At 51.5% G+C, this 15,239-nt stretch overlaps 1 protein-coding gene across 8 annotated transcripts in view; it reads left to right on the forward strand.

The window, feature by feature from the left end:
- Positions 1–13,601: 13,601 nt before the first annotated feature.
- Positions 13,602–15,239, forward strand: part of YAP1 (Yes1 associated transcriptional regulator) — a 109,559-nt gene continuing 107,921 nt past the window's right edge. For all 8 annotated transcript variants that reach the window (XM_047071873.1, XM_047071875.1, XM_047071874.1 and 5 more), the window contains exon 1: positions 13,602–13,913. In XM_047071873.1, coding sequence (XP_046927829.1) covers positions 13,602–13,913 — 312 coding nt within the window. The remainder of the gene's footprint in view (positions 13,914–15,239) is intronic.

Genomic DNA, 15,239 nt, shown 5'->3' on the forward strand with positions numbered 1-15,239 from the left:
AGCCGCATAGAACAGAAGGACACGGTACAAGATGCCTGTCTTTAAATTTGCCTGGAGTGGTAGCATAGGGACCGAACTCCATCCCTACCACGGTCTACACCAATATAGTTGTGGACAATTTACAGAAAGATACAAGGAACTAAAAATCCAGTCCGTATTTGTCGCATTAGGATTCAAGTAAGGCCTCGATTTTCCACGTATTTTATTTTAGAAGCTAATTAATTTTAGCTTGAAACTGTGGCAGAAAACTGACCATCTCTCCATTGATCATTATTATCAACCGTTAGCTTTTCAAATTTGAGTTTCATTTCATTGCATTTCTTCACTGCATAAAGATTTACACGTCCAGGGGTGTAAAATGCATAACAATTCCTTTGCTTCGTTTGTCCCAGTTAAAATCCTCAGTAAAAAAAGTCATGTTCTGAAAGTAATCATGTTCTGAAGTCTTTTAGCACATAATAAATTACCTCTGCGGCTGCCCCGCAGCTGGCCGAGGATCCACCTCCGAACAGAGTTGCCCCGATGGTCTTCCTGAGGTGGCAAGAGAGGAAAGAGCGGGTCTCTTAGGCTACATTCTCCTGTTTCCTCATTCCTTTCCAAGAATGAATATGTAACTTAGGTTTCCTTCATGGTAAAAATGACCAACCTGTACCCAGAGGAACAGAGAGCCTGCGAGAAACGTTGGGACTTTGAGGAGAGGCGAGTTTGGAGTCTGTGTCTGTGTGTCGTAAGGACAAGAGTGATGACCTTGGATTTGTGCCTGTGGATTTACCTGAAAAGCGGCCACCAATTAGCTAGAGAGTTCGGGGGGAGACGGGTTGTGTCACCTGTGATGCCCAGCCCAGTGCTTGGCATATTCCGCGTCTACTGGGCGAATATTTTCCAGACGTGTTCATGACATCCACAGATATTTTTTAAACCGTGTGAGAAAAGTCAGATCGAGAACTGAAGCGTCGCGCCCGTCCTGCCCTACCACACAGACCCTACAACCTGGGGACTCTCCCTCAGTCACCAGGTCAGCCAGTCAACGATTCTGTCTGTGCATCCGCTCCGTGCAAGGTGCGCCGTCCCTGAGCCCAGTGGTGAAGGTTGTCTGTCAGAGCGTGTCCCCAGACGGGGATTGCGGCCTGAATCCAGAGATGGAAGACGGCAGCGTGAACTGGGCCTGGGAGGGCCTCAGTCTGGGGTTCCACAGCACCGGGGCGGGGGGGGGGGGGTCTCAGCGACAGAGAAGAGCCTTCCCCCCGACTCCCACCCCGTGTGGGGAGGCGTGGTGTGGTGGGTGTTGGAGCCTGGCGCTGGGACAAAAGTCCAGGACTCACAGATGGGCCGGTCTTCTCTCTGCTGGAGAGGTGGGGGTGCAAAACACCTTTGAAGAAAGACTGCTTCATTGTTTGGGGATAATCACTTTAATGATCTATCTGTGATTATGCAAATTTCCTCCATGGGGGTATAACAGCATCCCACTAAAGAATGTGGGCCGAGCAGTCAGATTGCCTGGATTCTGAATCCTGCCCGGACTTGCTGTGTGACTTTGGGCTCACCAAAACTTCTCTGTGCCTGAGTTGTCTCATCTGTAAAGTGGGGAAAATAATAGGACTCCTTCATAGGTTATTGTGAAAATTGTTAGAATAGTGCCAAGCACATAGTTTAAGTGTGAATTTTGGCTCTTTTCATTCTCTATTGAGAAATATGAAAAAATCAGGAGCTAAACTGTCTGCATAACAATGTAAAAAGCTGTCCTGAGAATTGCTTTTCTTTTTTAAATTTTTATTTACTTTTGAGAGAGAGACAGAGAGACAGAGCGCAAGCCGGGGAAGGGACAGAGAGAGAGGGAGACACAGAGTCCAAAGCGGGCTCCAGGCTCCGAGCTGTCAGCACAGAGCCCGACGTGGGGCTCGAACTCACGAGCGGTGAGATCGTGACCTGAGCCGAAGTCTGACGCTCAGCCGACTGAGCCACCCAGGCACCCCTGTAATTGTTTTTTTATAGGTTATATTATTATTAACTCGACTAGATATGATATAAAGGGTGGGAGCACTAGTTTTCCCCACTCTGGGCCCCAGAGAATGTAGAGGACATAAGCTTGTACTCCCCAGAATTTCTCTGGCAGCATTTTGCACACTTAGAATGACTTGCTCACCTCTGGGGTGCCTGGCTGGCTCAGGTCGGTGGAGCGTGTGACTCTTGATCTCAGGGTCATGAGTTCAAGCCCCACGTGGGGCGTGGAGCCTACTTAAAGACTAAGAAATTAAAAAAAAAGAATTTATTTGCTCGCCTGACCTATTTACAGTAATTTATTCAATGTCTGTCTTGAAAACAGGACCTGTGTCCTGTGGTCCGCCCTTGAATCCCCAGTGCCTAGCACGGTGCGGGCCGCGGGGTCGACACCCAGTGTCTGTTCTCAGACTGATGGACAGAAGCTGGCCCTGGGGGTGTGCGTGCAGGTGTGGAGTGAGGGAGGGGAAGGGCGGCTGAGTAAGTGCACACATCTCCTCCGGCTGCCCGCAGCCCCGTGTTCCTTCCACACACTGGTGCAGCCATCCTGTGTGGAAGCGAGTACGTGGCCTGGGAGCGCGCCAGGACAGAACGGTCCCTGGAGAACGCAGCCCGCAGAAGCAGGCTGTCATCTGCTGGCGTGAGAGACTGCATGGTGACAAGTGACAACAGAATGATTTTGGGGACTTGAGAGAACTCTTCAGAAATTCTGAAAGTTGCTTGAGGGAAGAAGACTGACAGGATTACAATTTGGACACTTCAAAAGGGGGCTTAGGCTGAAGACCAGAGAACCTGGGACACCGAGGTCCCACGAGCAAAAATAATACAGAGGTATAGAAACGCGAAGTGGTTTTTTGGGGCGCCTGGCTGGCTCAATTGGAAGAGCATCCAACTGTTGATCTCAAGGTCATGAGTTTCAGCCCCACGTTGGGTGTAGAGATTACTTAAATGAACCTCACACACACACACGGTGGTTTGGGGGACATGAGTATAGCTGGCTAGTTGGAACTGAGGATGTCCAGGAGTTCTGGACGATAGCATAGAGACGGATTGCTGAGGACTTGGTCACTGAGGGCTGTGGGTGCAAAACTAGGAAATTTAAATCCTCTCTTTTTGAAAGATTTTATTTTTTTTAAGTAATCTCTACCCCCAACTCTTGATCTCGAACTCCCGACCCTGAGATCAAGAGTCACGTGTTCCGCTGACTGAGCCAGCGCGGTGCCCCATAATTTAAGCCTTTTAAGTAGGTGATGTATAGCAGTCATTAAAGACTTTTGAGCAGGTTGGTCGCATCGTAAAAGTGGTATTCTGGAAAGATTAATCTGGCAGTGATGAAGTGGGGTGAAGAAAGTCCAAAATCCAAAGATCAAATAGATTATTATAGTTGTCAAAGCACAGAACTGACTGATCTGAGTAGGAAGGGAAACCTTTCAGTGGGTCACGAAGTATGTGACAGTGGAACACTCACCAGAAAAAACCAAATGTGGCCCCAAACAGTTAGCAAGTGGCTGTATTGTGGTGTGTTGTGTATCTGGTGGCAGGATGGGGAAGTGGGGCTGTGGTAGGAAGTTGTGGTCGGGAGGGGAAACCCCTCGTCCTGCCTGTCGCTCAGGTCCCCACCCCGGGCTTGGAAACCGGAGTCTTGTCGGTTCTTACAGCTGCCCGGAGGCTTCTCAGTCATCTAGTCAACCGGCAAGTATTTGCTGAGAACTGGTGTCACTTATTCTTTAACAAATGTTTATTGATTGCCTACTATGTGCCGGGCACTTTCTAGACACTTGCAGATACGGCAACGAACAAAACAGACACGGTTTCTGTGCTCGAGAGTTTACATGCTGGTGCCGCAACAGGGTTAGGTGTGGTGAGGGATAAAAAGATCTATCCAATTACTCTCAACAAGTGTGCCCTTTTGTTGGAGACATGCCACACTCACAGGTCTTAATTTTTTTCAATCTGATGGGTGTAAAATGGCATTCATTATTTTAATTGCCCTTATTTTATGAGGTAGAGCATCATTTTATAGATTTTCTTGATCACGTAGATTGATTGTTGTGGGCACCCCCAGGGTTGGGAACCACTGCTCTACTCTACTTCCTCAGTTTAAAAGAAAGAGAGAGAGAGAAAAAAAAAAAGAAAGAGAGAGAGAGCACGAGAGAGTAGATGAAAACGGAAGAACAAAGGAAAGAGGAAAAGGCAGGGAAGTATGCGGTCTCCCAGTAAAAGCTGCGTTAATTAGCACTGGAAGCGGCGTTCAGGGCCACATTTAGCAGCGTCCACCTGGCAGACGGCGGCTGCTGGCGCACCTGAGAGCCTCTGATGTAAGTTTCCGCCTCCTGACTCGGGGTACACGTCAGAGTTCACTGGCACAGGCAGGCTCCACTGGGTTGGAGGAAGGTTGAAACCTACCATTCCTGTTTGTCCTTTTTTTTTTTTTTTTTTTTAAAAGAGAAAAAATTGGTCACTGGGCTGGGCTTTAGCAAACACTAGGCCTCGGCAAATTACGTTTCTTACTTTTTTCATTACCAGAACGGTGCGAGAGAGTAAAGTGAAGACCGTGTGGACAATAGAAATTAATTTTTATTCAACCAAATTCTTGACCAACTGTCACCCTGTATTCCCTTAACATATCGTAGAATAAAAGTTATCTTGCTCAGAAGTACTTTGTACATCTACAGTTAGACCTACCACCAAATCCTGAGGGAGGCTGGAGCAGCCGGGAGTCAAGGATGATGCATCGTGAGAGGCTTTCTTGAAAAACGAGTTGAAGTACACTTCCTTTATTTTTAAAGTTTTTATTTGAGAGAGAGTGGGGGGGGAGGGGCAGAGAGAGATGGGGGAGAGAGAGAATCCCAAACAGGCTCCGCAGCTATCAGCACAGAGCCCAAGGGTGGGGCTCAGTCTCACAACCGTGAGATCATGGCCTGAGCCAAAATCAAGAGTCGGACGCTGAACTGACCGAGCCCCCCCGGCCACCCCACCGCTATAAGACTTTAAGCAAGGGACTGGTGTACATTTTTAAAACTGGAAAGATCACTGTGGCTGTTGTACGGTAAACAGGCATGAGAGGACATGGGGAAACTGTCACCATTTGGTGAGAAATGGAGCCACTCTGAGCAAGGACGGTGTCAGTAATGACAGAGAGTCATGGGCCCAGTTGTGTCATCCCCAAAGCTCCTACGTTGAAGTCCCAAACCCCTGTGTCGGGAGGTAAGGCCTTCAAAGAGGAAATTACAGTAAAATGAGGTCGAGTGGCGGGGTCCTCACCCCACCCTACTGGTATCCTGATAAGGAGATAAGGACACAGAGACCCCAAGGGAAGGTGTGTAGAGACGCCAGAAACTAGCCGTCTACAAGCTGAGGGGGACCTTGGGAGCACCCACCCTGCGACAACTTGGGAATGGATTTCTGGCCTCCAGGACGGTGGGAACGTTCATTTCTGTCATCACACCCTGTGCTACTTTATTCTGCAAGCCTCACCACATGAGACCTGGAAGGAAATGGATATCTCACATGTGAGTTTTAGGCCCAGAACCAGTGTTACTTGATGGACTGAATTAGGGGTGGGGAATGGAGATTAGAGAAGTCAAGGATGACTCTCAGGTACCTGGTTTTAGTACTTTTAGAACAAATGTACTCAAAATGTTTGACAAGAAACAATCTTAGAAATAAAAGGGCAACATTGGTTGAAGGCCTTGAAATCTGGAAAAGAAAGAGGGAAATTATTTTTTTTCTGAGTTGCCTTATTAATCACAACTACATGTTTTATTTATGTTCTGGGGGTTTTGTTTTGTTTTGTTTTTTAAGTAGTCGTCACAACCGACATGGGGACCCAACCGAGCAAGCCGGACACCCCAAGAAAGATGGGAATTAAATGAAATGGGATATGGGCGCCCAGCTGGCTCAGTCAGTACATCATGGGACCCTCAATCTCAGGTTGTGAGTTCAAGGCCCATATTGGGTGCAGAGACTACTTAAAAATAAAATCTTTTAAAAAAAGTTAAAAAAATTAAATGGGATAACGTATGTGCAAATGTCAAGCAAATATAAGTCATTGTTGTTGACTTTACCATAGTTGTTGTTAGTGTCTGATACACAAGAATCTACTCTAGGTTGTTCTGGGAGAGCAAGGGTGGGACCAGCACTTGAGGGAAATGGGTATAGAATCATAGAAGATTGAAGGGAGCAAGAAAGGCCAGAAGGAGCCTGGGAGACCAGCCAGGAATTGGCTGTAGGAATCGAGGTGTAAGCCGAGTAGTGTGTGATGTCTCTGGGAAGGTCAAAGGGACTGGAGACGGGGCGCCTGGGTGGCACAGTCGGTTAAGCATCCGACTTCAGCCAGGTCACGATCTCGCAGTCCGTGAGTTCGAGCCCCGCGTCAGGCTCTGGGCTGATGGTTCGGAGCCTGGAGTCTGTTTCCGATTCTGTGTCTCCCTCTCTCTCTGCCCCTCCCCTGTTCATGCTCTGTCTCTCTCTGTCCCAAAAATAAATAAACGTCGAAAAAAAAAATTAAAAAAAAAAAAAAAAAAGGGACTGGAGACATTTAGTAAACATACATGTATATATTAAACAGCCAGAAAGGAGATGTAACTAAAACACCTGCCATTTTCTACATGGTCAGCAATCTTACCAAATTTCCTTCCTTCCTTCTTCTTTTCTCTCTCCTTTTCTTTCTTTAATGTTTATTCATTTTTGAGAGAGAGAGTGTGAGCGGGGGGGGGGGGGGGGGAGAGGGGGAAGGGTACAGAGGATCTGAAGTAGGCTCTGAGCTGACAGCACTGAGCCCAATGCGAGGCTCAAACTCATGAACCATGAGATCATGTCCTGAGCTGAAGTCGGGCACTAAACCGACTGAGCCACCCAGGGGCCCCTTACTGAATATTCTTAAAACCTTCTTGGGGTCAAGATCCATGGCTAGCACAATGCTTTGTACGAAAACTCAATAAATTTTGTAGATGGGTAATCTATCGCACTTTCCTCCTTTTTTTTTTTATTTTTTTTTTAAATTTTTTTTTTTCAACGTTTATTTATTTTGGGACAGAGAGAGACAGAGCACGAATGGGGGAGGGGCAGAGAGAGAGGGAGACACAGAACCGGAAACAGGCTCCAGGCTCTGAGCCATCAGCCCAGAGCCCGACGCGGGGCTCGAACTCACGGACCGCGAGATCGTGACCTGGCTGAAGTCGGACGCTTAACCGACTGCGCCACCCAGGCGCCCCTTTCCTCCTTTTTTTAAGGTAGTAGTACGGTGGGATACCTCTGGACCAGGAACTGGATATTCTTGCTCTGCCACGGAGGAGCTGTATGGTTCTGGGCCATTACCCCAGTGCTGCCCAACAGAGCTTTCTGAGATAAGGGGAGTGTTCCAGACCTGTGCTGTTTAATCCCAAAGCTACTAGCCATGTGTGTAGCTATTGAGCTAATAATACTAGCTTGAAACACGGCTAGTGTTATTAAGAAACTGAACTTTCTCTTTAGTATGTGAGTAGGGGTCACCACATTGGAGAGTGCAGGTCTCTCAAGACGCTGAGTTCCTCTGTGTAAAAGGAGAGAGCTGGGCGAAGCGATCTCTTTGGCTTTTAGTTAAAAAATGCTGTCGTTCCAGTTCAATACAACCAATTCATGCATACATTGTAAGGGTTCAAATTTTGACCTCCAAAAACAAAATATTATTCTTAAAGAACGTTAAATTATACACTTTCACACCTAGAAAATATGTAAATAATTTAAATATGTAAGTGATGTAAAGTAAATGTGTAAATAATGATGTTCACAAATGGTAATCACGTATAGATGACGTTGTGTTTAGTGCAGCACAGTTATCTTACTGAGAAGAACACGGGGTCCCTGCAGAGGGGTCAGAAGACTGCAAGGAGGTGGTGAAGGACTTGATTAAGAAACAAGACACTGGGTAAAGCTTAAGGAACTGGTATTGTTCAGAAACAAAGACTTAGGGAAGACTTATTAAAAATTACATTCACGTTTACAGAGGGTTATTAGAAATGGTGTCCAGATGTTCTCCACGTATTAGAGCACTAGAAACATAGGTTAAAGAGGAAATAAGTTAGATACCGAGAGGCGCTTTCAGAGAGTTTCGTATATTAAATTCTCAAAAGAAATTTAATGGTTTTTAAACATTTCTGGTGCCACCTATCATGTTGAAGATACACATATATCAAAACAATAGTCATGGGGCTCCTGGGTGGCTCAGTCAGTTGAGCTCCAACTCTTGATTTTGGCTCAGGTCATGATCCCAGGGTCATGGGATAGAGCCCCGTTGGGGCACAGCCTGCTTGAGATTCTCTCTCCCTCTCTCTCTGCCCCTCCCTTGCTCGTTCTCTCTCTTTCTCTCTCTCAAAATAAATAAAAATTTAAAAAATACAATACTCACATAATATTAAAATATAAACAATTTGGAGTCAGTATTTAATGGATCTTTTAAAATAAGATTAATTGTCAGCTTTCTGATAAGATTCAAGACATCACTTTTGGAGATCCTTTACAACATAATTTTTTTAATTACCAAAGATATATTATGTGCTAGATACAGATATTTATATAATAAATAATAAGATTAAGGGGATACTGGGGCGCCTGGGTGGCGGAGTCGGTTAAGCGTCCGACTTCAGCCAGGTCACGATCTCGCGGTCCGTGAGTTCGAGCCCCGCGTCAGGCTCTGGGCTGATGGCTCAGAGCCTGGAGCCTGTTTCCGATTCTGTGTCTCCCTCTCTCTCTGCCCCTCCCCCGTTCATGCTCTGTCTCTCTCTGTCCCAAAAATAAATAAACGTTGAAAAAAAAAAATTAAAAAAAAAAAAAGGGGATACTTAGCTATAAAACAGTGAAGATGATATTTACAAAGCATGTTACTTACTATTTATAGAATAAAAACAGAATTTGAAGTGTAATATAAAGTTCTCAACATTAGCACGCATCAGAACCACCTAGAGGGGCTTAATAGGGGCTCAATCGGTTAAAACGCCGATTGTTGTGTTCACCCCTGGAGTTTCCGTAGGTCTGGGTTACGGCGTGAGAATGTCCATATCTTAAGTTTTCAGTGAGGCTGCTGCTGGTTCGGGCACCACACCTTGAGAACCACTGACAGGGATCATGGTGTCCTTAGTATTTTTAGAAGTCACCTTTTCATTTCCAGTATAATTTAGTAAGTAGAGTACATGATGAGCTCTAGTAGCCTTTACTTTCAAGCCCGGACGTGAAAGGCGCATGCTCTGTACTATGCGCAGCCCCAGGAAGGCTCTTTGAAACTTCTAGGATGTGTCCCACAGGGGTCTGCCCTAGGCTGGTGGGGCTTCGTACTCCAAAGTTTTTCCCGTCTAGCTCTCAGGACTCCCATGCAGATAACTTGAGACAGATTTTATAATAAAAGAAATCTAACTAAATGATTATTTTTAAGTAGACCCCATAGCCACTGTGGGCGCGAACTCACGACTCAGATCAGGCGTGGCCTGCTCCACCGACTGAGCGGGCTAGGCGCCCCTGATCTCGGGATTCTTAAGCCGCATGACGCCATAATAAAAACTCATTCATACTTGTTATTTTATGTACTCTTCATTATTATGCTGTGAAATACGCATTATTACACCAATTACTGTCCCGGCCCGGCACATAATCGGTCCCCTACACGTAGGTAGACAAATGTTTCACGAATTTTCACCTGCTGTGAGCCAGATGCACAGTTCGCACCCGCGGCAAGACCCAGAAACAGAACAAGCCCGAGCTTGGAGGTTATTGAAGCCAAGAGCGCACAAAACCCGAGGGTGGTCGGGCGAGATCTCCAGGTTCAGTAGAAAGGGAGGCCTCGGGACCCTCAGACGGACAGGGGTGGGTTCTCTCTCCCTCTCTCCCTGCCGAGTCTCAAGTCAGACCCTCCCTAACCGCATAACCCACAGCCCTTGCGGTATGAAAACCCCTAAAAATATCTTGTCCCATCATTTGTTTTCCTAAACAACTCTGTATTTGGAATGAGATTCTGTGTCTTCATACTTTCAACCTGACTTCCCAAAGATCAACCCAGCTTTGTCCTTAACAGTGAACATTATGACCACATCACTGTAAACCACCACTTATTGGTTAATAGAAATAAATAAAAATTTCCTTAGGTAACAGGGGTCCTAAACCCCTTTATCATTCTGCATAAGTAAATCTGACAACACTTTTGAACTGCCTGAAATTAACTACACTATTCCTGATGGAGTGTTTGAGCTCTGGAATCTGACAGGTAGATTCAGATGTAGATCCATGTTCTAGCAGTACAACTTTAGTCAAGTTATTTAACTTTTGTATGCCTGTTTCTTCATCTAGGAGAGATTTTTTCTTTTTTTAAAGAGGACTGGAAGACCCTCATGAGGTCTCCGTCCATACACTTATTTGTTTCTAATGTCTATTTACTTAAGAGAGAGTGCATGGGGGGGTGGGGGGGGGAGAGAGAGAGAGAAAGAGAGAGAGAAAGAGAATCCCAAGCAGGCTCTGAGCTGTCAGTGCCGAGCCCGACATCCCACAAGCTGTGAGATCGTGACCTGAGAGGAAATCAAGAGTCAGATGCTCAACCGGAAGAGCCACCCAGGTACCCCAGGAAATTAATGATTTTAACATGCATTGATTGCAATCCAATATAGTTGTATTCACAGATACACCAGATAATTACAAAATTTACTTAAATATTAATTCATAACCCACTGCAGCCAGTATCACTTGGTAAGAGGACGTTTACTTAGAGTTGTACAAAGCATGCCTTCTTGTAATCACGTACGTACATCTCTGGGATGATGGTAAACTGGTGACTGGACTAGTGCAGTTATATAGATCTTGTTCGGTGAAATACATGGGGAATGGAATTGAAGGCAGGGATGATTATGAGGTTGAAGGAGTGAGTTATGATTTCTAAACTGAATTGGGAAAGAAGTGAGAACAAGGGAGTGACAGGTTGGTAGAAAAGAGGCAGACAATGCTGTATGAGGCATGAGGGATGAAACCAGAGAACCAAGTGGTTATTAAAAGAATAGTGTAACAGACCCTGATTTCCCAACTGGCGTATTTCTGAATATGACCGCGTGGACACAGGACCTGGTGGCTAAGGTGGAGCGGACGGGAAGGTCCACTGGCGTGGATGGAGTGCAAGTCGTTGTAGGAGTAGCATTTTGAGACAGTGACCTACACGGACGCTGAAGATCATGATCTTTTTGTGACGAGCATCCCGTCTCCAGGGCCTTAAACTGGGAATCGCTCCAAAAGCAGAGCTGGAGAGGAAGAGAGGGGACCAAGGACTGAATGCATGTTATCTTTATCCATTATCAACCTGTGACTGAAATTTTACAGATAAAAAATAGTAAATGACAAAATCTCGGTTAGTGCACAGAAGGACTCAGAGAACTTAAAATCACTCCTCTTCCAATCCACTCATCACGGGAATTTTGTTCTCAGTTTAATGGGAGATGTAACAATATTGAGCAAAGCAACCTCTGCTGTACCCTGAGCCCTGTAACTGGTGTCCCCAGCCACAGAGGTTCTAGCTAAGGGACAGCTTCCACTAAAGCCCTAGATTTTCTATCACTTTGGTTCTTGAAAGTTTAAGTTTTTAATGCAGTTTCTGCCCACAGGCTTTGTTTGCGTAGATTGACTATTGGATGTGAGGGGAAGAGACTGACAGTAGGGTCCCGGAGAGGCCACAGCACAACACATGGGGCAAGTGATCAATGACAGGTACACAGAACTCCCCAGATGCCCTCAACTGGGGGAAGGGCCGACTTTAGGCCCACTGGCTCATTTAAGGCTTCAACAATTGAAGTAGGTGTTATTACTCTGACCCCAATGTTAAATTAAAGAACAGGAAATGAGTAATGCGCCCAACGTGTCATAGCTACTAAATGGAGGAAATGGGATCTGAACTCACATCTCCCTAACTCCAGAAGCTACAAGTTTGTGCTTAAATGGTCTTGACATTTGGGGCTGGGGAGAAGTCCCAGAGGCGATCATGGGTCTACTGACGCAGATCCCTTCGGAGGAAAGCGGGGTCCGAAGCAGTGGGGTGGAATCCGGAGTGCGCAGCCTCCCTTCTGGCCTGCCCGGACCACACCAGGTGATGGGTGATAGCGATCCCTGCTCAGAATTCTCCAGGGCATGTCCTGGCTGGAGGAAGACATTATCTCGCTGCTCAGGAAATTTTTTCTTGCTCAGTCCTATTTATACATCTGTTGCGCTAGCATTACAGAAGAAATCATTAAAAAAGCTAGATTTCTCTAGCATGGGCTACTAGCTTTAAAATCAGAGTGATGTTGCTCAACCCTGTGAATACACTAAAAATACTGAATTGCTTAAATAGACGGTCTGTATGGTATGCGAATCACATCCCAATAAAGCTGTTTTTTAAAATAGCAGATTGAATGCATTCAAAAGCAAATTTTCATTGCTTTAGAGTGATTTCGATGGCCTCCTCGCATACAGGACACTGCCACAGGAGAAGCAGGCACCCAGAGCCCCCTGTGCCTGGCGTAGGGAAGAATGCGCGTAACCTGAGTTCAGCCCTGATTTTTTTCTGCGGCCCAGGATGTCATGACTAGGTTCCAAGCTTGAATGCAAATTAAAAAAAAGTTTTCACTTAAAAAAAAATAAACACTGAGTCTCCAAAACTCCTCCCATCCGGGGGCATACAGCCCCTCCCCCGCAGTCCCCCTCCCCCCGACTTCCCGCACCCGGGCGGCCGCCGCCCCTCCCCCCCATTCCCTCCCCGCCCCCCACCTAGGTCCCCGGGGTCCCCCTACCCCCACGCCACCCCCCCACAACCCGTGTAGCCGGGCTCCAGGACCCGCGCTGGGCCCCCCCGGGTCGACCCCACACCTGGGCCCCTGTCCCTCCTCCCCCTGCATTCCCCCGATCCTGCCCTTGGGCCCCCGCCCGCCCCCCCACCTGGGCCCTCCCGCATCCGCACCTGGGTCCGCGCACCGGCCCGTGCGCCTTGGACTCCCCGGCACGCGGGCCCCCGCGCCCCCTCGGATTCCCCCCACCTCCGCCCCCGCGCCCCCCGGATTCCCCCGCACCCGAGCCCCCGGGGCGCCCCCGCACCCGCACCTGGGCGCAGCCCGCCCGCCCCGCCTCCCCGGGGGCCGCGCGCGCGGGTGGGTCACGTGCGGCGGGCCGGCGGGGCGGGCCGGGCGTCTGCAGGAATGCGGCAACTCGCGGGCGAAAGTTCCTGCGCGCGCCGGCCGCGGACCCGGGGCGGGCGGGCGCGCAGAGGAAGGAAGGGCCGCGAGGAGGCGGGGCCGACGCGCCGCTCGGGCGGGCGGCTCTCTCAACTTTAGTTTTGGCGTCGGCGGCGAGTTTCTGTCTCAGTCGGGCGCAGCCGCCGCCGGGGGAGAGAGAGGGGAGGAAGGAAGGAAGGAACTCCGGGAGCAGAGCGGGCAGCGGGGGAGGGGAGCCCCCGCCGCCCCTCCCGAGCGCAGCCGGCGGGGCCGCGGGGCGCGGGCGGGGGGCGCGGGGTCGCGGCCTGTCCCCCCCGGCCCCGCGAGCGCCCAGAGGGCCGCCGCCGCCGTCCCCCCCCCTCCACCCCCACCCCGGGCGGAGCCCTCGGCCGCGTCGTCGGGCCGGCGCCGAGCATGGACCCCGGGCCGCCGCCCGCACAGCCCCCGGCCGCCCCCGGCCCCCCGGGCCCGCCGCCCGCGCAGCCCCCGCCGGGGCAGGGCCCCCCGCCCGCGCCCGGGCCGGCCGCACCCCCGGGGCCACAACCCCCCCCCGCCGGCCACCAAATCGTGCACGTCCGGGGGGACTCGGAGACCGACCTGGAGGCGCTCTTCAACGCCGTCATGAACCCCAAGACGGCCAACGTGCCGCAGACGGTGCCCATGAGGCTGCGGAAGCTGCCGGACTCCTTCTTCAAGCCGCCGGAGCCCAAGTCCCACTCGCGGCAGGTAACCGGGGAGGGGGGGGGCGGGGGGAACCGGGGGGGCCCCCTCGCCGAGTCCGGCGCCGAGGTTTGCCGTCCCTCCGAGGTTCGCGGCGTGGCGGCGGCCTCGGGGGCCGTGCGCCCCCTCTTCCTTTCTTCTTTTCTTCCTCCCTGGGGCTCCCGGGGGGTTGGCGGGACGGGCGGGGGAGGGGGAGGAAGGAAAGGGTGGGGGGCGGCGGCGGCCAGGCCGCGGTGGGTTCGCACAATGCGCGCGCGTCCGCGCCCCGCACCTCGGTCGCTGGGACGCGGCCGGGGGGGGGGGGGCGGGCGGAGGGAGAGAGGAGAGGGGCCCCGGGGGGGGGGGGTAGCCCGTCAGGACGGGAATGCGAGGGGGAGAGAGGGGGAGGGGAAGAGGAGAGGGGGACCTGGAGGGGGGCCGGCTAGGACTGGACGGGAGGGAGAGAGGAGAGCGGGCGGGGGGGGGGGGGAGATGGGGCCGGGATGGGGGAGGGGAGAACCGAGGGGGCCGGGGGGAGGGGCGGCCAGGACGGGACGGGGGGGGCGGGAGAGAGGGGGCCGGGATGGGGGGAGGGGGGAGAGCAGAGTGGGTCAGTGGTGGAGGCGGCCCGGACAGGGTACGAGGAGAGGAGAGAGGGGGCCGCGACGGGCTGGGGGGACAGGAGAGGGGCTGGCCTAGACGGGAGGGAGGGGGAGAGGAGACGGGCCCTGGAGGGGGGGAGGGGCCGGCCGGGACAGCCGCGGGGAGGGAACGGGGAGAAGAGAGCAGAGAGGGGCCAGGGCGGGCGGAGGCGGCCGAGTGCACAGGCCTGGGTGGGGGGGTCGTGAGGGGGGGGGCGGGGGGGGGCGGTCGGGGGTAGGAGGGTTCGGGGAAGTCCGGCCTAGGAGGGGAGGGGGAAGGGGAAGAGGGTCCGGGGGAGTCCGGCGGAAGAGGGGAGAGGTGGGGTCCCGAGGGAACGGGGGTGGGGGGCGCTGGCGTCCCCGCGGTGAGCGGCCGAGGTGGCGGCGTGGAGCGCGGGCCCCTGTCCTGCGGGGCACCTCGGGCCACCCGCGTCTCCGGGGGAGTCGGATAATTGTTCTCTTGTTTTGCCCTGTTGCTCGGGGTGGGGGTTGGAGCCGGGCGCCGGGCTCTTTCTCCCGCCCGCTCCCGAGAGCGCCCGGCGGCGTCCAGGCTTTCCTGGAAGGCGCTGCGGGCTTAGCGCGGGGGCGGCCGGGCGTGGGGACCCAGGGGGGCCGTGCGGGACTCTGGAGGGGGCACGGGGGGCCTGGGGGGGGGCCTGCGGGGCCGGGGGGCGCCTCGGCGGGCGGGGGACGGGATCTCTCTCTCTCTCTC

This window comes from Lynx rufus, unplaced genomic scaffold, assembly GCF_022079265.1.
Source record: "Lynx rufus isolate CCGP_SWC_20201006 ecotype Redwood Valley unplaced genomic scaffold, mLynRuf1.p SCAF_9, whole genome shotgun sequence".
Taxonomy (NCBI): domain Eukaryota; kingdom Metazoa; phylum Chordata; class Mammalia; order Carnivora; family Felidae; genus Lynx; species Lynx rufus.